This window comes from Macrobrachium nipponense, chromosome 6, assembly GCF_015104395.2.
Source record: "Macrobrachium nipponense isolate FS-2020 chromosome 6, ASM1510439v2, whole genome shotgun sequence".
NCBI lineage: Eukaryota > Metazoa > Arthropoda > Malacostraca > Decapoda > Palaemonidae > Macrobrachium > Macrobrachium nipponense.
Window position 1 is genome coordinate 46259440 of NC_061108.1, and position 24335 is coordinate 46283774.

Here is a 24335-nt window from a genome sequence, read left to right on the forward strand (position 1 = left end):
CTATTATCTAGAGGGGTGTGTTGCTACTGAAAAGTATATCATACCTAAGATAGCTTCACAGTATGGCTGACCACCTCACCTGCATCTAGTCCGTTCCAGCATATGACGGTACCCTCCTTCATATTGCCCGTAGTTAAAGGAGTAGGAAGAAAGTAGTAAAGAAAAAAAGACCAGTCATCCCATCCATTCTACTTTCATACCTTCATCTTAGAATAGACGCAAACTGACCCACTAGGGGTACTGGATGAGCTATATCACTTGTTGGGCCGCCACCATTGGACCCAAGGAAAAAGTGTACCCAAGGATCTATGGGCAACATCTTTCAAATAAATGAGGTGAAAGTTGTTTGGCGTTTCCACACACCAGCTTTCAGAATTCTCTCCTCACCAGACATGTTCTTTCTTAAATGCCAGAGAAGCACTCAAGCCCCTGCTGTCATGAGCTCTAGTCCCAATCCTGGCTATTTGACCTCCAGTCTTCTGTCAATATAAGGATTTCTGATTGTCTCCCTTAGCCAAAACGATATTGTATCCTGGACAACTTCCTTCTTGTTCCGTCCTGTACTTACGAACAACCTCCGGCACCCCGGCTGAGGTGCCTTGTTCTTCTTAAAGTACTCCCTTAGTGCCCTGATGGGGCACAGAAGTCATCTCATCTTTGTCATTGTCTACAAAGTCTGCCAAGGAAGGTATGGCAAAGGAGTCGAATCTGCCGTCCACTATTGTTGGGTTTTGGGTCTTGGCCACAAATTCTGGAACAAACTCAAATACCATTGACCTCCAACCTCTCGAGTGCTTTATGAGATATGACAGGCCATGTAGCTCCCCCACCCTTTTGGTTGAAGCCAGGGCCAATAAGAAGACTGTCTTCAGGGTCAGGCTCCTATCCGTGGACTGCCTTAGTGGTTCGTAGGGGGGTTTTGGGGGGTGTCAGACTACTCAGTACCATGGTCAGATCCCAATCTGGGGTTTAGTTTTTTTCCTTTGGTGGACATGATTGTTCAAAGCTCCTCATCAGCATGGCCAACTCCCATGAAGACGAAATGGCCACCCCTTTCATTCGTAAGACTAAGGCTAGAGCAGCCCTGTACCCCTTCACTGCAGATACAGACATATGCTTTTCTGTTCCGAGATATATCAGAAAGTCTGCTAACTGCTGAATAGTGGTACCGAGTGGAGACAAAAGTTCCCTCTACGACGCCAATCACAGTATGCTGACCACTTTCCTTGGTATACTGTCGCAGATGATTTCCTGATATTTCCTGCCATCTGAGTTGCTGCTTTCTGCGAAAACCCTCTCGCTCGGAGGAGATACTTGAGATCCCTGCGGCTCAACTTGTCGGCCACTATGTTTCTTTTTCCCGGGATATACCTGGCCCTGATGTCTACCAGGTTCTCTACAGCCCACTGATGAAGTTGAACTGTCATCACATGTAACTGCCGAGAAACTAGGCCTACTTGTTTGTTTATATAAGCTATAAGCTACTACTGTGGTGTTGTCTGACATCAATACCACTGAGTGTCCCTTTACTCTCTCCCTGAATTCCTGTAGAGCTAGAAACGCTGCTTTTAACTCCAGCACGTTTATATGGAGTTCTCTGTCCTTGCAACTCCATTTTGCTGACACATCAACTCCTCCATATGGGCTCCCCAGCCTTCTAGTGACGCATCCGAGAACAGCAAGAGGTCCGGAGAGGATTGTTGAAGGGGGACACCCACTGTCAGATTGTCGTCGTTCACCCACCACAGCAAGTCTTTCCTCACTTCTGCCAACAAGGGAATTTGCTCGTACGGGTGATCTACTTATTGGTGACCAAACTCCTTCATCCTTCATTGTAGAGACCGAGTGTAGCCTTCCTTGTGGTACTAGCTTCTCCAGGGAGTTAGGATTCCCAGTACCACCTGCCACTGCCTTGCTGGCTGTGTTTGTTTTCCCAGAAAGGCATTCACCACTTGTTTGCATTTCTCTATTCTTTGGTCTGTCGGGAATACTTTGGCTTTGTGTCTATAACCATTCCCAGATACTCCAAACGTTGACTTGGATCCAACTGCGACTTCTCCTGATTTATCACAATACCTAGGCTGTGACAAAGCTGCAGGAGGGTCGCCCTGTCCCTGAGTAATTTCTCTCTGGACTTCGCTATCACCAGCCAATCGTCTAGATATCTTATTAGCCTGATCCCCTGAGCATGCGCCCACGTTGACACGAGAGTGAACACTCTTGTAAAAACTTGAGGAGACGTCGTCAATCCGAAGCACAGGACCTTGAATTCGAAAGCTTTCCCTGCAAGACTGAAGCGGAGAAATTTCCTTGGAGACTGATGGACTGGTATCTGAAAGTATGCGTCCTTCAGATCGACTGTCAGCATAAAGTCCCCGATCCTGACTGCTTGTAGAACCGTTTTTGGAGTTTCCATTTTGAAACTGGTTTTCCTTATAAACAGATTCAGAGTTGACAGGTCTATTACTGTCCTCCACTCCCCGTTGGCTTTGGGTACCAGGAAAATCCTGCTGTAGAAGCCTTTCGACGGACTGCATACTTGTTCCACAGCTCCTTTTTCCGTCATCTTCTTCACTTCGTCTTGCAGAATAATGGCCTTCTGAGATTCGTGAGCATAAGCGAAGTGGGGTAATGGCTGATCTGTCAGGGGCGGGGTTACCTCGAACGGAATCAAATACCCGATCCTGAGAACATCCACCACCCACTGCTCTGCCCCCAGTTCCTGCCACACCTTCCAGTGATTTGCCAGGCAAACCCCCACTGGTGTGGCTAAGTGATGAGAGGCGCCCATCCTATCTTCTTGAGCCTCTCCCTCTTCACCTACCCCCCTTCCTCTGTTGTTTCTATTGTGAAAGGGCTGATGAGTTAGCCTCTTTGGGGAAGAGGGTCTTGTGGCTCTATTAGGGATGTTATGTCTCACTGTCTTCTTCCGAGATATTTGCTGTTGTCTCCCCTCCAAAGGGGTAGCTTGACTGTTAGACGTTTTCCTAACTGCCTGCTGCACCAACCTATCGTTAAGTGTCCATCCTTCTTCTATTTATCGCCTCTTCCAGTATGACCTCTGGCAACAGCAGTTGCGACTCCGAGATATCCCCATTCCTCATCGCTAACAGGGAATCCAAATCCCCAGTGCGGCTTAGTCTAGGATATTTGCCCAAACATTGGCACTTAAGTTTGTCAGGTATGCAATCGCCTTGGAACCTGACTGTAGTAATCTAATGAACAAAGATTCATCCACTACCTTTCTTGTCACTTCCGAGGATGCAATCTTCGCCACTGCTGTTGACCAAAGATCTAACCAAGAAGCAGTCTGAAAGACAGAAGAAGCTGTTGCTTCTAACGTAGCAGCCTCTTGGTACGTCATCGAAGGGCACTCCATTTTAACCTGATCCAAGGTTAATCCAGGCCTTAATCTTACAACATTGGGGTTGCAAGGGACCTTCGGTGTCGTATAATATTTCCATTGCTTCATCATTGGAGGAGGAATAAATTTAAATGATCTATTAGATCTTAAGGAATTATCCCTTCCTGCAATCTTTGCGTTTACGTGTTGTAAGACAGAATCCGCATGAATCAAGCAAGGCAATTCATACAACACCTTGGTATCCCTTTTTAATCCAAATACCATGTCAATTCCAGGAGGAAGCATACTGGCCGGTGTTTCTGTCTTCTCCGAAAGGTTATTGAATTGACGAATCAAATCAATCACCTCTGCATATGAGGCCAGAAACTCTTGGTTTTCTCCTTCCTCCGGCTCTAACGTACTGTTCTCCGTCACAAGGGATGTTGTTTCACCCCTATCTTCTGACAGACGGCCCGGAATTCTACGGCCGCCTGCCCCTACGGCCGCGGTCTCTTTGATCTTTGCTGGCCGCCGTTGGCTTGATCCCGAATAGTCAGCAGGGGAACGAGAACACCTCACTCTTTCTCTGCTCACGGATCTAGAGCGAGAATCTCGTCTAGATCTCCAAGATGAAGGCTCCCTTGAAACAGATATAACTTCGTCTCTATTAGTATTGGTATCGTTTTCGAGCATCGGAGAACTTGGCCTCGAACTTTCATCCAGACGGACACTGCCTTCCACGAACGTATCCGACGAGGTTGCCAACTCCCTATTTTTCGTACTTTCAATATGAGCCTTATCATCCTTTGTGCGTATTTTGAATGGCCTTACGGGCGAAACTGGGACCTGCATTCTATCCTCTGCTGCACCTTTCGCAGCCAACATCGATTTTACCAGCGGTATCGTAGTCTTTGTAATCCGAACTGGCAACTCCGCATCGGCTGCTAGTCCGTCGGCCGTTGCCTCTCTCGCTTGTTCGGATTCTTGCAAACGGCTTCGTCTGCTAGCTTTGTGCTTACTAGCCACTGACTTCCCGACCTTCCTGCTGACTGGGATACGACAGTCCTGGTCTGAAGATAAAGAAGAATACACTCTTCTCCTCTTGGCCCGAGGATCAGTCGCAAAATCCCGAATCCTCCAACGCTTGACTGGCGCTCGCCGTGACGATATAGGACTTAGCGATGACGCCGAACTAGAGGAAGAAGATGAAGAAGGCGAATCACACCTCTTCTTTTTGTCTCTCTTATCCATTCTCTTCTCTATATCCTGTAATTTCTGCATTACAGTTTGTATTGCTGAGTCAGAAGGCGCATTTGAGTCTAGGTGCAGCGAAATAGGCCGAGAAGCAGTCTGTGACGTCATCGCGCCTGCCATATCGGTGTGTGATGTATGTTGTGACGTCACCAATCTCGTAGGGAGAGACTGTGCGGCTTCTGCTGGCAACCGCACGTTTGCTGCCAAACTACCTCCCACGTTCTGCATCGCTGTAAACATCGAATTTGATGGCGTAGCCGCGGCATTATTTCCCATAAATTGCAAGCCAGGGAGATGAGGAACATTCAGCACTGCCGGACCCTGCTGGAACCGTGACGCCATATAAAGCGCAAGCAAATCATCCAAAGTTGGTACGCCTGGTAGGCCTAGCGCTGACCACGTACCGTCCAACCTATGCGCTTCGGGAGCCGGCATCTGGAACAAAGACGGCGATGCTCCCCCTCTACCTGCTGGGAACAAAGGAGCGTGCATATTATGCATAAAATTACCCAAGACCCCTTCTGACGTTTCCGATAATGAATCGCTAGGAGAATATGGGACAAATCAAAAGCAGGTGGAGAAACATATGGAGCAGCCTGGTTTATTGCCGATACAAAAGAAGCCGGTAAGGTTTGGTCATCCAAAGATGGCGTCACCACCTTCCTTTTGTATTGGCCTTTCTCATAGAACTTTTTCCACTGTTCCACCGACCAACCGCGACAAACAGAACATGGATTAGTAATCGTACATATGTTTTCCCTGCACCTACTACACGTTGGATGAGGATCCATCGACACCGAAGTTAGAAATCTAGAACATGGAAAGCCACTGACTCCTGGGCATTTCCTTTGTCTCCTCTTCGAAACGGCAGACGATCCCGATGTTGAGGCAAAAATCTCCATCATACCACTTATACACTCTTACCGATCACAATCACACTAAGCACACTCGGAGAAAGAAAAAGTAATAAGAAATGAAAAAAGAAATGGATAAAAAAACGGGCAAACTGAAAACCAGCTTTAAATCAGATAGACAGTAAACACGTCTTATCTTAAAGGCGGTAGGAAAATAACTGATGGGTCACAGGTCGCCGTGGGCATTCTGGGTATACATGCCCCGTGACCTGGTATAGATGCCAATATTCCCTGGATCTCACAAGTGTAATTTTAATTCTACCGGTTTCCAGCTTGGCGCTAGTAAATCCTAATGTTAAGACCTCAAGTTTGTTCCGTATATGAACAAAAGATCAATTTTATTCACATACAGTAGTGCCTCAAGTTACGAAATTAATCCGTTCTGAAGTGGCCTTCGTAACCTGATTTTTTCGTATCTAGAACTACGTTTTACATGTAAATTGCCTAATTTGTTCCAAGCCCTACAAAAACACCACAATAAGTTTTATAATAAAGCTAAATTGACCAATAAACAATGAAATACAACAATTTGGACCATTCAATACTTAGCCTAACCATTATTGTACCTGTAAATTAAGTGTATTAGTGTACAGGGTACAAGAAATACTGTACGTACATGTACGTACACTTATGTAGTAAAATGTGGAACCTTACCTCTCGAGTGAGGCGATGTCCGAAAGTGGCGACATAGGAGGAGAACAAATGGCAGAAAACATGAACACTTAACTTTACGAAACACATTAAAAAATGGCAGAAAACATTAACACTAAACTTTACGAAACAAATTAACAAATGGCAGAAAACATTAACACTTAACCTTACAAAAAACTTAAAATTAAAAATCTTTTTTTTTTTTTTTGCCTTTTTCTGATATTATTTTAACCTTTTCACTTTGTTTTTTTTTTTAACAAATTTCAATTTCTTCACCACTTCCAATTTTCTGTTTTTTCATATCACTTGGACCTTCCTGTTTGCTTACTACTAAAGGCCTCTTTAAAAAATAACTATCCAAGGAAGATTGCTTCTGCCTGCTTTTCAAAATGTTCCTGAAACGACTCAGGCAGACGTCATCGAACTGCGCAAGCATACGACCTGTGTATAAGCCTTTTCATGGTGTGTCTTTTCTACAAATGTTTGTACTTGATGAAAAACAGCTAGAACATAATTAATTTCTGCCGTTGTCATAGGGTCCTCCTCCTCCTCCTCACCGCTGCTAGAGCACTCTTCTTGAACGACGTCATGTTGCATGGCCTCCAACTCCTTCAGGTCATCCATCGTAAGCTCCTCTTGGTACTCCTTGAGAAGGTCATTGATGTCGTCCTCGTCGATGATCAGCCCCATGGACTTACCGAGTGCAACGATCTCGTCAAGATCTGGTTGTGAAACAGTTTCAGGATCGTCAACTGTTTCTGAATCTGCATCAGCTTCGCCCACGTTGAATCCCTCGAAGTCTTGGGCGGATACGGCATCAGGCCAGAGTCTCCTCCACGAGGAATTCAAGGTTCGCCTTGAAACCTCCTGCCAAGCTTGGTCAATGAGTCGGATGCATATCACAACATCGAAATACTCCTTCCAAAATTCATGCAAGGTGAGGTTTGTGGTATTGGTGATGTCGAAACATCTCTTGAAAAGATGTTTCATATACAGCTTCTTAAAGTTCGATATCAATTGCTGGTCCTTGGGCTGGAGGAGAGGGGTGGTGTTAGGCGGAAGATAAAGAACCTTGATGAAGGAATACTCCGCTAGGATATCTTCCTCGAGGCCAGGAGGGTGGGCAGGGGCATTGTCCAACAACAGCAGACATTTCAGGGGGAGGCGCTTCTCTTCCAAGAATTTCTTCACTGTCGGGCCGAAACACAGATTTACCCACTCTGTGAACAAAAGCCTCGTTACCCAAGCTTTCGCATTAGCCCTCCACATCACTGGAAGCTTCTCCTTAAGCACTTTGTGGGCCTTGAAGGCTCGAGGAGTCTCGGAATGATAGATTAGTAGGGGCTTCACCTTGCAATCCCCCACTGGCGTCCGCACAAAGTGCGAGCGTAAGCCTGTCTTTCATAGGCTTATGCCCGAGTAGCTTCTTCTCTCCTGCGTGATGTAAGTCCGACGAGGCATTTTTTTTCATAAAAGGCCAGTCTCATCACAGTTGAAGGCTTGCTGAGAACTGTAGCCTTCCTTGGTCATCATCTTGTCGAACGTCTTTTTAAAGGCTTCGGCCGCTTTCGTGTCCGAGCTGGCAGCCTCCCCATGCCGCACCACCGAATGGATGCCAGTCCGTTTACGGAATTTCTTGAACCACCCATGCGAAGCCTTGAACTCTGTCTGGGGTTGGCGTTGATGTCCCTTCTCCTCCGTCGTCTTCGGCCTGGGCAATCAAATCGCCAAAAATAGCGCTGGCCTTGTGGGAGATTGCCGTCTCCGTTATCGTATCGCCAGCGATTTCTTTGTCTTTTTTCCAGACAAGAAGAAGCCTTCCCATCTCGTCGTGCACGTGGGTCCTCTTGCTGGACAAAATAGTGACGCCCTTGGAAGGTGTAGCTGCTTTGATGGTATCCTTCTGCTTAAGGATGGTGCCTATTGTTGACGGATTTCGGTCGTATTCCTTGGCAATCACACTCAATCGCATACCAGCTTCATAATTCTTGATAATCTCCATCTTCGTTTCCAAAGAGAGCATCCTCTTCTTTCCGTGAATTTCAACTTTCTTAGGACCTATGACTACGTATATACTGTACATAATTTACGAATAAGTAGAGTAAAGTTCTCACACAACACGATAAAGTACGTATACTGCAATGAAATCACTAACAAATTTACGTTAACAAACGAAATCGTTAGAACGAACGAATACCGCATGCGTACGATAACGATGCTGCTACCAAGTGGCCGAGGCACACCGCTACGGAGTAGATGCATGATGGGAAGGATGCTGACCAATAGGAGCGAAGGATCTCATGGCGGTGACTAGCATCAGGAACCAATGGGAGAGCAGGAGGATGGTGGCGAGTCTATTCAGTTGGCGGCGCGCGAGTTTCAAAATTATCAGTGGTCCGGGCGAATCTCGGACTTTACAGCAACAACCTTTCATATCTTGAGCAATTTTCGTATGTAGAGCCGTAAAATTTTTCATATTAGCTTTCGTATCTCGAGTTTTTCGTAAGTTGAGCCTTTTGTATCTCGAGGTACCACTGTAGGTCCAAGTCTTCTAAATCTCCATGTGAGCACAGGAACCAAGCTAACACTATTACATACTATATCCCCCAAGGGTTGTGCGAAGGACCTATGCAAGCCATCTCTATCTATGCAATAAATATACATATTGCTTATTTCCAAAGACAGTTTTTGTTGCATGAAACTTTGCATATAAATAATGCACAGGAATATGCACAAATATCATAGAACTTGTAAATGTAAACAGCAATGACTAGACTAAATTAGGTTCACTGGCCTTCATTCTACCTCCCAGTCTATCTGAAATCACGTTCAACTCATGAACTTCCAAGTAACACAGACAGTGAATGTTAAGTATTGTCTCCTCCACTGAATTGTCAGGCAGAATCCAATTTAAATCACGTTTGCCTTAACATGGTTATTTATGAACTCCTGAAGATCATAAATACTCAAATGACTTGACTGTAACCTAAATGTTTATAAAAAAAAATTTTTAAAAAGTGCAGTTCCCGGTTATCGGCGGACTAGATTAATGGCGATCCGGTTTTATGGTGCTTGTCTAGCACCATAAACTCTGTGACTTATGGTGGCATAAAAGGCCAAGTTTTGGTTATTGCAAGGTGCCGATAATAGAGTTATGCTGCCATAACATACCTAACAGAGGTGCCATTAACCGGTTATCGGTGCCATTAACTGAAACTTGGCTCCATAAGCACCATAAATCGCCAAGTTTCTGTTAATGGTGGTTTTCGCTTATCAGCATCCAGCCGAGAATGGAACCCCTGCCGATAACCGGGGACTGCCTACATGTGCTAACAAAAAGAGAGAGAATTAAGTTCAATTATAATTTATTCACTTTTATATGGATTTCAATAAAAGAATAAGAGCAATTTTTACACATGCAGTAGCTACTGCATCTACTTGTCTTTAGTCTACAAGTACAGGCAGTCCCCAGTTATTGTTAATAGCGATCCGGATTTATGGCACCATAACAACCGAGTTTCAGTTATTGGCACCATACAGTGTAACAGAGTTGTGGTGCCATAACATGCTTAACAGAGGTGACATTAACCGGTTATCAGCGCCATTAACCAAAACTTGACACCATAAATCGGCACGTTTTAGTTAAATGTTGGTTTTCACTTATCAGCACCCTGCAGAGAACAGAACCTCCACCAATAACCAGGGACTGCCTGTACTACCATATACTTCTGTGTATAAGATGACCTTTAGATAAGACAAAGTAAAAAATTAGGGCAAATTTTCATGAATTTATCTCATATCTGTTGTACATGACTGCTAAATTACAAAACCATATGTGTATAGACTAGCTTTAACAACAATAGTTATCTTATGACATATTGGTTATGTAAAGATGATATTCTTACAAATACTGTTTCTCTCACTGTATCCTTAGAAAATCAAAATAAATGCGATAAAGCCGATTCTATAGCATGTAGCATGTTGCCTGTTTATTGCGTTTACTTTTCATCGCCAATCACAAACAACCCCTAACAACAATACAATAATGTATGATAATTATCATATGTGTGACTGAATTTTATTGAAAAATAAAGGTTGTATATATGTAATCCAAAATTTTGTTATTTAGCACCAAAATAATGAATTTTCAATATAAAATTATTATTTTATCATAAAATATTACGTACAGTTATCGATGGGGATTCCATCCTGATGGTCTGATGATAAGCGAAAATCTCTTGATAACCGAAAATCAGCAATTTTCGGCGCTTATCAGAGCCGATAACCAGTTAATGGTACCTCTGCTAGGTATGTATTACTGCTAATACTCTAGTGTTGGTGCCAATAACTGGAAATCGGTGCAATTTTGGCGCTGCAAATCACTGATTTTTGGCACTAAACAAGCCCCTGAAAGCGGATTGTTGATAATCGAGGCCACTGATAACTGGGGACTGCCTGTGCAACTGTAATTACACTACCATTCAATTTTCTCAAGCTTACCAAAAGATAAAGGTCACTGTGAACACAACCATAACTTGATGTTTACATTTTCTCAGCTGGGCTCACACAGATAATAGTTTTATTCCTTGAATTGGCTATTTGTTATAAAGATGACAATAATATATAAGGTAAAATTGGTTTTATTACCTTTATTATCAGTTTAACTCATAATGTGAATATTTTCATGTGTGTCGGTGGTTATCGCACTGAGGCCAAAACTATCCAACTGATAAACATAATTTAGAATTTAAGGTTTTAAATTTTAGAATGGTAGTACTTAAGACAACCCTAAATTTTTAGAGGTGAATTTTAGGATTCAAAGGTTGTCTTATATGGGGAAATATATGGTACTTTGCTATCTCTCTCGATTAGCTACACCGTAGTCTGCATCCCAAACTAAATTTCTGAAACCTAAGCATGATGCCTAACAAAAAAAACTGACATTTAATATTAAAACTGCAGCCATTTACAATGTGATTGAGTTGGTTTGTACAGCAAAAAAAGACTGCAGAAGTTAAGTGTGCACAGAATGCAAGTGCAAACTGAAATTAGCTAATTAAATACACATGACTGAAAAAATAATGAATTTTGTTTTGAATCAGCATGAGCCTGAAATGCAACCAGATTTGACTCCTATACAGTCTATGGCAAGGGAAATATAAGTAAAAGTAGCAAAAAGCTTGGAAAAGGTAAAGGAAAACAAAAACCTTGTCCTTTGAAAGAAACAGATGAGTTTTACTTTTTGGTAAAGTAGGAAATTATAACATACTAAGTTCCAGCCTAATACGATAGGGACCAGTCTAAGATAGAAATTTTTCCTATCCTGTAAATTATTTATGAAACCTTCACACAAGAGAAAAAATTATTCTAGATCTGAAAGCACTTCAAATAAGCCAACCAGCAACACGAAAACATTTCCGATGTTATCCCTTTTTCATAGGCCTGGTACTGTCAGCATGCATCTGAGTCAGTATCATAAACTGGAATTACTCTAACCTGACATTAAGTAAACCCCAACATTCTTGGCTAAAATCTCAGGGTTAGGCCCATACCAGCTGCACAGGTCGATCCTTGATAATAGTACACTAAGGCTTACCCTAGCCATGGACTAAGCCACTTAGCCTATGGCAAAATGTACGAACATACTTCAATGAACATCAAAACCACCCAAAATATATGGCAGAGGCACACTAAAAAGTCATATAGACAAATAGCCAGTGGAACCACCAACTGAATAACTAAGGGTTCATTAAACTCAAGACTTTATGACAGCCTGTTCTGCAACCATATGATTTCATACATGATCGTCCAATCATGAAATAACAAGATAATACAGAAATACTGTATTTATAAAGAGTGGTTACATAAGTGCCATTGTAAACACTATGTATATCCCAAGCTCAACTCTAGTGTTTAACTGTTTACATGAGATGCATCAACTCTTGGAATTAGTGTGTTGCATTTATAATAATCTATTGCACACATTTAATAATTACTTTAGTACATTGATCGGTATGTTAAATGTATTTGATAACCACCATCAATTCAAGTTATGATTGGAAATATTTGTAGCAAATTGCTGAGGTTCAGGTAAGTGATGTACAACAATTAAAGTGCCTTCAATTGTTTACCACTATACATATTAAGGTTTATATTTAACTTCCGGTGATCTTTAAATTGTTTCTGTTCATTGTGAGGACAAATCCTGTAATTTCCTTAAGTACATAATAAAATCACATATATTCCTAATCTAATATAACATTAGTCACATGTGCCTATATTAGATGTATTCTTCTGCTTGTGATATTATAAACATATCAAAGGTAGCAAAAAATATTTAATGGCACATTTTCCTTTTTCCTTGTGCAACATTTTACCTTAATGCATAAAATAAGAATATGTCAAAGTTTTAAACTTTTTTTACTGCATATCTAATACCTCTCAAAACAACACCAAATGAACTTTTAATTGACATTTTTTTCCATACATTGATCTCTGAAATTTTTGAAAATCACTTTCAAAACAGCTTTTTGACCTGTACTAATAGCAGTTCATTTTCTTTCAGATGTGAAGTCTATGCATACTGTTTCTCACCACTGAATGTAATGCTAAGAAATAAATGAGGCAATGTGCATGCCAACCAACACTGCCATTGTAGATAGGATGTGTGTCACATGCTTGTAGTAGAAGGGCTGTGGAAAGGCCTCTGGACAGCCTTATGTTAAATGAGGCAGAAACACACCCTGCTGCCGAAGTACTGGGAGAGATGAGGAATCAAGATCTTTCCATACTCTCTCTCCCTATTTTGACATGTAGTATTCCAGGGGTAGCTGCTGCCGGCAACCTACTAGAGTATATGCTGTATATACAGAAGAGATACATACATTTACATAGCCACAGTCTACAAAAATCTGATCTAAAAAAAGGTAGAAGAGACAACACCCAAAAAAAAATGGAGGTATCATTACAATTACCGTGATGAACCTCCCGTGGTTTGGGTAGGTTGGTGACGCAGGTATGTGGACACATCAGCACATTCGCCGGATGCAAAGACCCTTCCAAGAACTTTTTGCGGGTCTCTGACAAGTGAATACCACCCAAAGGTGTTTTGGGAAGGTGATTTGGTGGTACTAATGCCAAGCAGTATATTCCCACTTGATGGATGCTATCAACTGCCTGCAGTACTCGTGACATCCACTGAAAACTCTGGGAATAAAAAATAAAATTACTGACTCATCATAATATACTTACTTAGTGCCAAAGCACTTAATAATATTTACCAATTATTAATTTAGATACTAAACTGAAACTGAACTTGATACTGTAAATTCTCAACATACCTCTTCTTCTGAACAGTCAGGTCTCTGTTCTGCAATGACACATATCCTTTCATCTCTTAGAACTTTGTGAGAAAATACTGCAATGCGACCTCTGTAAATGAACTTCATGGGTTCTACAGCTAATACAGTAGCAATTATGTCATCAGTGTTGTGCTTACGACCTGTCACAGTCATCAAGCCATCACGGGATCCACATACAAATACAAGTCCACCCTGCAGACAAGAAAAGTTTTATAGAATTATAAATCTAGTATTTCCCAAGACCCTGAAACTAAATAACTAGAACATGTTATTAACTGTGTTGAAAAGAATAGGTTCCTTCAAAATTACAATAGCATAGTTCATCACAATTTATTTTGAATTCCCAGTACATGAAATATACTCAAGAACTTCAATAATACAAATAATAATTCACTCTCAAAGATGAAGAATAGTATTATATATTTATGATAGAATACAAATACACAGTCAGAGATGACAATAAATGACTATATACCTGCATAAGTCACATTCTAACTATTTGAAACTAAGTTCTTATAGCTACTGCACAATCATTTCAATATCTCACCACCAGTTGTACTTTAGTAACACTTTAACAATGGAATGTAAGCGTTGGTAATATTTCTCAAACCATTCATAAGATTTGGAAAAAATGATTAATACTACAGATCAAGAGTATTATAAAGAAGCATTGAATTAGGCATCAGGTACAACTATAGCAGTATGGTTAGGAAGATGATGATGATGATAATGATGATTATGAAACTGTTACCGTACTGTAGTTTAAACAGACCAAAGAATCCAAACACTTGACTCTCTTATAAGGCTGATCCAAAGGGTTTGTCAAAAAAATATAAAACCTAGTTTTAAACAATTAAATTGCAATCTTGACAAATTGGATAATTAGATGACTAAATAGGGAAGAAGCTTCTAATAAAATTTCTTTAAATTTGTTTCCAAATCTTGACATCTATTGTTGGTGGAAGTATGAAATCCACATAAAATAAGTAGATCTTCATTCTCCCTAAACAGGATTTGATTCAAGAGTAATAATTAAATATCTATGAGGTAAACAAATGTGACAGAATAAATTTGCTTCAATGCAACAATCTTCATAGCTTGATCTTTTCTATATTTGTTGTTACCCAGTTCCTTCCCTGGGTTTTAGACATTAGATAATCCCTGACTGGAACCATCAGTATGGATTACATGGTATTGTTCATAACGTTCAGAAGTACCGTATATGCATTAACCATTGTATAAATAATTCAGAGGATTAAAAGTTCAAACATTATTGCTAATTAGCTCAAACTAGAAAGATGGAGGGTGTTACTTATAAGATCGTCTCTGTTTGAATCAACTTTTACCGGGACAACCATCGCTATATTTCCATTGCACTTTCACCAGTCTGGGCACACTACTTTCAACTTATGATTTACTTGCACGATTCAAAAGCGCCTGTACATAATCTGTCTTTTATTAATAATACAATACGCAAGTTTCTAAATGTCCACTCAAATGCTGATTCAAACCAACTGATTTTCAGAGTCTAAAACTGATAATGAAGTAGCTTTTCACAGCAACAAAAATTACTTATTACCAACCAAAATTGAAAAAGATTAGCACTACAATGTCTTTGCATTCAATTTTTTATGCATGCTAAATAAGCTTTCCTGTTTAGAAGTATTAACATTTAGGTTTAAAAATTTTATAGTTTTGTCTTTTTAGTTTGATTTCATAATTTGGTGTCATCCGACATCTTTATAAAACAGTACTAAAATTTTTTTTCAACAGAGAACTGAAACCCTACTAAAAAAGCAATTTAAAAATTAGCTAATAACAGGGATCTAAGCAAACATTTAGAAATTGGGTACATATCACTTATTACTACTTTTAACAAATGCTCTCTTTCAAGCTGTAAATTTAGCTTGTTCTTTCCTCACTAGTGATTCATTTAACATTACACTTAGATATTAGTGGTCTGGTTAAACTACATAATAAAAATGACACAATTACGATTCAATGCAAAATACTAAACATCACATAAACTACAATATGGTATATTAATTATAAAAATAAAAGTATCATCGGTGCATAATAGTGTAAAGCTATACGATGATTCCGAAAAAACCAAGTGTTGTATGTAAAAGGTAAAAAGCCCTTACTGCTAGAGTTTTGTTTCTGATGACTGGTCATAAGTGGAAATGTACCTAATCTGGGAGTTGCATATAGAAAATGTGTTTAATTTAATTCATGCATTACATTATAATGCCCTTTTAAAATATCCCTTGGACACGCCTCTCCAAAATTTATTTTTATTTAAGCATTAGCCTTCATATCAGAGTTACAAAATTTGTCACATATATTTCTGGTGGTTGTCAATCATATGCAAAGATGGCTGTAAGTCAAATACTGTACGTTGTAAATTAGGAACAGTTAACATTTTTATGTATTATGAACATAACATATAAAGTGATCAAATAATTTCAGGCAATATCTGTATACCATAGCACAAATACTTACAGGTCCTAAGAAACCTAGAAGGCCAGTGCGGACATAGGCAGCAGTGCCATTCATTGGTGTACTGTCAAGCATTAGGGGTTGCACCTTGAAGGTATTATTAGTCATACCTTGGAGACCCCAATACTGATCTCCAACAGCTCCTCCTGCCACACAGATTTCCCCAACTTCATCTGTGCGGCATAAAAATGGCAGGCCCTCTAATTTTATGACAACAATCATTGCTGAAAGAAAGATTGCAAAGTCTGATTAATAACATTTACTTTTTATCAATGTGTAACTCCAAACTGAACTTTCCAACTGATGTGACAAAAAAGGGGCTAGATGTAAATCTTCCATTTACACAAATGTAAGGGCCATTTACCTCCAGGTAACACCTGTCCACAATCTTGGAGTGTTAGAGATGTGAGGGAGTTTTCTTGGTCGACACGCACTACACCAAAGCTAAGTCCCTGCATGCTCAATACTCCTCGTCCAACAGCATTGGCTCCACCATGACCAGGTCTGAAATGTATGTCACTGTCACAGCTATTCTGCAATTTAAGCATCCAAACTGTATGTAAATGAGAATCTTTAGACAATTATGTCAAAAGTACCAGAAACAGGAAAGAAAAAAAATTAAAGAAATACTACAAAACAAGTAAGATGTACAAAAGAACTTACAAAACATACAAAGTACTTATATACTACCAAACTATGAATGCATATAACAGGCTTTGAGCCTAATTAGTTTACATACCATACATCACAACTGACAACCAAATTATGGGGCTAGTAATACCAGAAGAACTTCTCAAAAACAAATTAAAGCTTCAGTTCCTTATCAGTTACATTGAGAAAAAATACAATTTCTTCAGCAACCAATCTAGAAATCCAATTATGAAGTGATTTTTTACTATAACAGGGGTGGCATGTACTTTGGATGTAATTTCTGATTTAAGCTCCAGATAAATTTTCTTGGGCTTTTGATATGTTAAAGTCCGTCATATTTCTGAATTATGGTGAAAAAGTCAACTTTATAACATTTCTTTCCAATTTTTGCCATATTTTGGCTAGTGCTCTTGGACTATACAATGAAGTTTGCTATTCAAAGATATGCAACATGATGAAAAGATAGCAAACCTATGGCAATAGTAAGAAAATTAAGAAAAAAAATCTATACAAGCTGGTGAAAACAGAGAACTGCAGAAGTTGGAGGAGGATCTCCAGCCAAAGTGGATCAGTTCATTGAACATGAAAAAGACATTTTTATAATAAAATAAAGTTTCATATACACTTACCCAGTAATTGCATAGACATTAGTTTTCCACGTACGGCAGCCTTAATTAAAATTTTGTGGGTAACACTTCAATTGTTCAGTGTAGGTATACAGACTTATCCAATAATTACATAGCTGATTCCAAACTGAAAGGAGGTGGGATGACGGACATATTCTACTCCAAAACATTAAGCAAATAGAAAAGTTGATAGCATTGAAAACAATGTTTGTCATTTCCTGTCAGTTAAGATGCAGTGAGGGAAGTGCTTCTATGGCTAGCAAATCATGATAGGTAACCACCCTTGCCCCAGGCGCAGCACCAAAATAACAACCACCAACACCACTGACACTTACACTGAAAAAAAACAGGCCACAAGCCATCCACTGGGAGTGGTGGGTGCCAGGTATGTTGTACCCCCTGGCTCTCCAAACAGCACCTTACAGAAAGTGTGAAGAGATAGGAGAACATCCCGTGCTTCCTTCCGTGATGCCACGCGAGTCACTAAAAATGGTCTCGTGGTATTGGAAAATTTCAACACTGTTTAAGCTTTCATAAAAATAGTAAGAAGTAAAGATCGCTTAGACTTCCGGTAGGTCGATAGCAGAATGGACGTAAAGAGCATATAGCATCTGAAAACTAAGGAGGTAGAGGCCATTCCGATGTCCTTAGCTTCGCTTCAAAGTAGGGAAAATAAACTCCAAAAAACTGAATGTGTCTAAAAAATTTAGTCCATAGTATAGATGGAAAACAACACATTTAGACTGGGGAAGATTCTTACCATAACTCCCTACATTATGGACGGTCCTCCGATTCCGGTTCAGCTCAGGGAATTCCTGAAAAACTTCAACTGGACAGAAGCTCTTTATACTACTTCCAAACTGGGGAGTGCTACAGGATGCTTACCAAGAGCTGGAGCCAGACTGTAGCTGGTGCCAAACGAGCTGGGTACCAGGCAAGCTAGGGGTTAATGAGCTGGTGGACACTCGGAGCATGAGTTGGGGCCAGAGGAGCTGTGTGCCAGGTGGGCTAAGAGTTCACGAGCTGACGGACACTTGGAGCATGAACTGGCACCAGGCTGTGGCTGGGAAGAGGAGCTGGGTGCCAGGCAAGCTAGGTGTTCAGGAGCTTCAGTTGGCAACAGAGGAATGCACGAGCTAGGAGTTTGGGCGCTGGCGGACACTCAGAGAATGAGCTGGCGCCAGAGGAGCTGGGCACAGGCCAGTTAGGAGATCGTGAGATCTCAGGTGCTCCTGGAAGTCAAGGGAGTCAATAACGATCTAAAAGGAGAAAGAACGGATCCAGGTCTTGGATGGGACCTTGAACTTGGCTAAAATGACCAAGGGTAATGAGCAATCTGAGTTAATTTCTTCTTTGCTTGGATGGCTAAAGGACTTGAGGAGGTAGAGAGATTAGGAAAAAATCTATGTCCCTGTGATTAAACCAGAGTTAAGCACAGCTCTACTCCTAAATGGAGGAATACTAGAGAACCTAGACCTCCTTAGAAAAGAGGTGATCCGCCATTCAAACCTTTTCAACTGACAAACCTCCCGATTGCCCGAAGCCTGTCTAGGCAAGAGTGGATCCACTCTAGTGGTACCTCCTGAGGGAGGCTGACCAAGGAGAAATAGTCGGTGAGGAACCTAGAGGTTCAACCAACAACCATCATGGAACCTCCCTCACAGATTCAGGAGCCATTATACGCGGGACACAACAGGGCTATGAGGATCATCATAGCGTTAAAGAGCCTGAAACTTATTTACATTTCCTTGAACCATAAGAAGTGTAAGGCGAGGTGGACCAAGAAGGATCGGTCTGTATACAATGCTCCCCCGTTTTTATGCGTTTTGCATTTCTGCAGTCCACTTTGTCATGGACTTTTGTGGAATACTTTCTTCACTTTTCAACGGGGAACTTTCACTAATTTCTGGATTTTTTCTATTGACCATATCTATAAAATTATTACTAGTAATTTGCTTTTTCTTTGTAGAGCAACACTATTTATTCACTAATTACTGTATTTTTTCATAATGTGTATGTGACTTAATACTGATTTTTATAATAAAAATGATTTACAGCATACTTATAATGTAGCTATGCATCTGTTAAGCTTATTCCAGGTTGGTCTCTCTCTCTCTCTCTCTCTCTCTCTCTCTCTCTCTCTCTCTCTCTCTCTCTCTCTCTCTCTCTCTCTCTCTCTCTCTCTCTCTCTCTCTCTAAGGGTAATGTAAGATGTATTTGAAATATTGCTGTAAAGATTTTTTATGATAAAGCATATTGTACAATATTTAAAATATTCATTAATTATTTTCATTTTATTTTAGAGTAAAAGCAAGCTGGAAAATAAAATGAAAATAATTAGTAAATATTTTAAATACTGTGCAACATGCTTTATCATAAAAAACTTTACAGTAATATAATTTCAAATGCATCTTCCATTACCCTTACAGAGAGAGAGAGAGAGACGATAGAGAGAGAGAGAGCAGAGGAGAAGAAGAGAGAGAGAGAGAGAGAGAGAGAGAATCGTACACCTCTTATGAGATACATAACTACATTATAAGTAGGCTGTGAATCATTTTTATCATAAAAATCAATATTTAGTCACATACACAATACGAAAAAATACATTAATTAGTGAATAAACAGTGTTACACAAAAAAAAGATCATTAGTGATAATTTTAAAAGGATTAATCCCTCAGTACTATGAGAGAGAACGGTACTATGAGAGGAAACGGCTTATGTACATATACGTAAAGTACAGGGGTAACTTGATTAGTTGTCAAATGTTCTATAGGATAATTTATTTTAACTTGTATTAAAGACTTATCTAATTGGTATTAAACATTTTATAGATATTTTGCTGTGTACACTAATCTCAATATTTTAAAATGAGTAAATCATTGTTATAAGCATTCTAGGGGGTGTATATACTGTAGTACTTAAGAGTAACAATGGTAACAGAGTAGTACTAATCTAAGATGTCTTGGGATGCTTTGGGATGAGAGCTAGGGGTGTAATTTTGTTTGTAATGATATGTATGATAATTCTTTTTTTTTTTTGAACTATCAAATCAAGCAGTGAAATGTTAAAATAGACAGTTATAAGCATTTTAGATTATTTAGATTATGAGTTACTTGGTATATGGCAGTTATAAGCTAGTTAAAAGGATTTTTTAGGTGGGATTTTTGCATTTCAGCAGTTTTCACATTTCTGCAACAGGTTCTGGAACCTAATACCACGTAAAAGTGGGGGAGGACTGTATGCCGAATGTTGCCCATACTAGAGGGTTTGGGACAGGAGAATCCAAGGGAGGAGGTGAAGGGTCCTTGCTGTGGCAGGCATGCTGAAAGTTGTCCAACCCATAGAGTTCATAGATCCTGAGAGACCAGGGAATCATAAACCACTAGTAAGGAAGGACACTCTTCTGATGGTTCGATATGACTGCCAAACCTTAGAGCCCTGAAAAATTTGTGGCCAGAAAACTTTATTGATTTGTCTACTGAAGAAGTTCCTTTGTTTTTGGAGGATTATGGCACGAACTGCAGACAAACTATGGACTCGCTGTCAACTCTGCTGCCCATGTGGACTGACAGTACCTTGTACAGCTTGAAGCATATGTAGAGCTATGCATGGCACAGAAATTATATCTGGCAAACTTAAAAAGAGCTGCAAAGTCTATAATCCACCAAAATCTAGGCACAGCAAAAAACATTTGCTTAGTCTTAAACCAAGCTGTGACCAACTCTGCAGGTCAAACACAATCCTTTAAAATTTAAAATTAGGGCCACGAGCAGGCATTAGGTGCTCAGTGGTGGAAGTCGAGCACAATTGGTGCCAAGTACTCTGGAAGAAGGGGGCAATGTTTGGGTTGGGAATTGGCAACCAGTGCTAGTTGGTTGGCACCAGGAGACTGGAAGTTGAACCCTAATGTTAAGTCAGACCAAAGGAGTGACAGAAGGAACCTCAGCGAAAATTTAGGAAGGCTGAGAGATGAAACTAGCCTCCCTACCTCTAGACAATAAGCAGAGAATGGCAACCGTAATTGCGTGATGAAACAAAAACACGTTACAGAGCTTGTCTGCACTGAAAACCTCAGAACTGGATAAAAAACCAAGGTTATCATACTTTTAAGACAACTATCGCCAGCGGCTTGCAAGTCGCTGGCTTGTCGATGAATCTGAATCAGGGTAATAAAAAAAAAAAAGGACTAAAAAAAGACAAGACTCATCCTGTAAGACTTCTGCTTGAAGGATTTGAAATACACTTTCTGGTGGTTGTGTAATAGTACTACCAAAATTCAGTGATAAAACTGGAAAGTAAGAATAAGCTGCTGTAAGCACTTTATGTTTTGTCAAGGACTGCAGAAAACAAAATGGGGTAGTTAGCTAAGTCATTCCTAATATTGCCATTAAGGGGTGGCACTGTACAGTGGGCCCCTTGTATTTGCAGGGGTTAGGTACTCCCAACCACCACCCACGATTGCCAAAAATCGATGATATATTGGAACCCCTCTAAAAATTCTTTTAACAATGTATTTTAATAGCTGAAACACCAACTACCTCTCTAAATGTTTAAAACTGCCTATTTTACATTATATATTTGTCTAAATACATTTTTTATGAGAAAAAATGTATTTGTCATGAAAATAACATGAAAATACAGAAATCAGTGAATTTATTTCAACAAAAGTCCACAAATTACTAAAATTTCCGGATAAAAAAAAAAGCGTTGCACAACCATCAGCAAATAATTGAATCCGCAATTGAAGCATTACCTACGAAATTTGAATTTAGGCTGCCATACGTGGAAAACTAATAGCTTTGTAATTACTGGGTACATCACTTATATAAAATCTTTATTTAAAAAAGCTAACGAAACTAGAACTTGAGAGCATTTAAATTCAACTAATTTATGTAGGGCAAAGGTACCAACTAGAAATATAAACTACTTGAAAAATAAATAATCTTTATTGTTCTTGTTAATAAACTCAGGTTGAAACTGTGAAGATTCACTACTTACCTACGTACAGAGACAGTAAGTGCCTCAGGAGATGACGCACAAGGGCAAATAGCATCAGGACGAAGCCCTTTACTTTGAAACACAGCAAGGAATTGATCACACGATGAAAGAGACCATGGATTAGCTCCATCAGCTACCAACAACAGGCGAAGAGATTGTAGACTGACATCTTTATGATCTTTGGTGGCTAACAATCCCCAGTGAAGATCTCGAGATTTAACTATAGCTATACTTGCTGCAAGAAGAAAATTAGTGTTATAACAATAATGAAATAAACATACTGGTATTTAAGATGCACTCCAATTTTGTAGAGAATATTCTGCAAACATGAAAAACAACCCTCATTTTTTTATCTTTATAATTTTCCCCACTATAGATAATGTTCAAGCTTCTTACCTCCTTGTATTCAAATATTTTTGGAAGAATAGATATTAAACCTAGATTTTACACTTTAGAGGGACTATCTTTCATGCATTTTTCTAAATTATGTGATAGCCTTTATCTAATGAAGTGACTTAGCATAAGTTAAACCTACCACCTCTTGTTATGTGTGTGTTAGCATTCATATCTGATACTGTAACCTTAGGCCTAATAAAGCAATATGGCATACAAAAACTTTATCAATACAGCATCAAAATACATCATAGGTACTTCACCTCATGAAACTATATAGTACAGATGAACTCACTCTCTCTCAAGAATATATACACACATACACATTATTGTTATTTATATTAAGGGGAGTGACGACTCCATAAGGCCCCATTGTAAATTAAGTGCTTATGGCCACCTTATGATTTAAGGCATTTGCTTCAAATTTTTACCACTTATTCTTCAACTAATAATGAATTTTTTCCCAGAAAAAGCTAGAAATTTGACTTTAATTTTTTTTCATTTGAAAAAAATCATGATGTCACTTTTCAAAAATATTCCAAACAAAAAGTTTCACTCAAAAATCAATTGTCCTCTTTGAAAATCAAAATATATAGTTAAACTACACTCTGTAAACGTTTCATCATATTTGGTTCAGTCTTCTTGGAGATATAAGCATTATTTTTGAAAAAAACTAAGTTTTGAGAAAATGGCAAAAGAAAAAATTTCTTTTTTTTTATAATAACCGAGACTATGAGAGTTAGAAGGCTGATTTTTGCACCGAAACTATTTTGTCATATAAGAAATGTGCCATGAAATTTACAATACAATCAAATTAATAGAACTGTGCTCTCTCTTGATTTATATATTACCTAAAATTTGCATTTACAGGGAGCGCTGACGTCATAAGGCACCATTCTATAAAGTAAATGACTTTAAACCTAATGACTTAATGTAGAATCATTCATAGACCTGACTTTTTCACAAGTCTTTTTCGTTCACAAGCAATGAACAAAATTGTCAATGAACCAATTGAAACATTCTTTTAAAGCAATAAGGTTTCTAGATATATTTATTTACCCATTAAACTGTTGAAAATAGTCCATAGCTCACTTGGACCTAGCCTGAATTATTCATACAGACATTATTTCACAATTCTTTTTACAATTTGTGGTTCACAGTGTCATACAAGCAATGAGAAAATTGTCAATTAACAAATCTAAAAAAAATTTTTTTAGCATTATAGCTTCATGATACAAGTGTTTATTTAGACATAAAAAATTAAAAACTGTTATCTAAAATTCGATAATTCCTTGAAATTCGGCAGTCAGCAAGCCCCTTAACCCTCAATGGATGAATATACTCACTAGTAGTAAAAACAGGTTTTGGGTGGTTGACTCAGGGTGAGTAACAAAATTTATGCGCCATTGATTTGAGGGAAACGGACAGAAAAGAGGTGCCATTATACATCTATAGTCCATAAATTTATTAATGGCAACTTTTAGACTGGTTCAGATAATGGGTGCCTCATGACAGAGTTAGTTGTGTAGTGCTTGACTTCAAAGAGAGATGTACTGTCTCTCTCTCTCTCTCTCTCTCTCTCTCTCCTCGTCTCTCTCTCTCTCTCATCTCTCTCTCTCTCTCTCTACTTCTCCCTCGCTCTCT

At 39.4% G+C, this 24335-nt stretch overlaps 1 protein-coding gene across 1 annotated transcript in view; it reads right to left on the reverse strand.

The window, feature by feature from the left end:
* The window catches only part of LOC135216852 (disco-interacting protein 2 homolog C-like), a 271475-nt gene that overhangs the window by 37629 nt on the left and 209511 nt on the right, over window positions 1-24335 (reverse strand). Inside the window, exons 16-20 of the mRNA XM_064252365.1 lie at window positions 22299-22533; window positions 16387-16526; window positions 16026-16246; window positions 13503-13715; window positions 13137-13368 (exon numbers count right to left, since the gene is read on the reverse strand). Coding sequence (XP_064108435.1) covers window positions 13137-13368; window positions 13503-13715; window positions 16026-16246; window positions 16387-16526; window positions 22299-22533 — 1041 coding nt within the window. The remainder of the gene's footprint in view (window positions 1-13136; window positions 13369-13502; window positions 13716-16025; window positions 16247-16386; window positions 16527-22298; window positions 22534-24335) is intronic.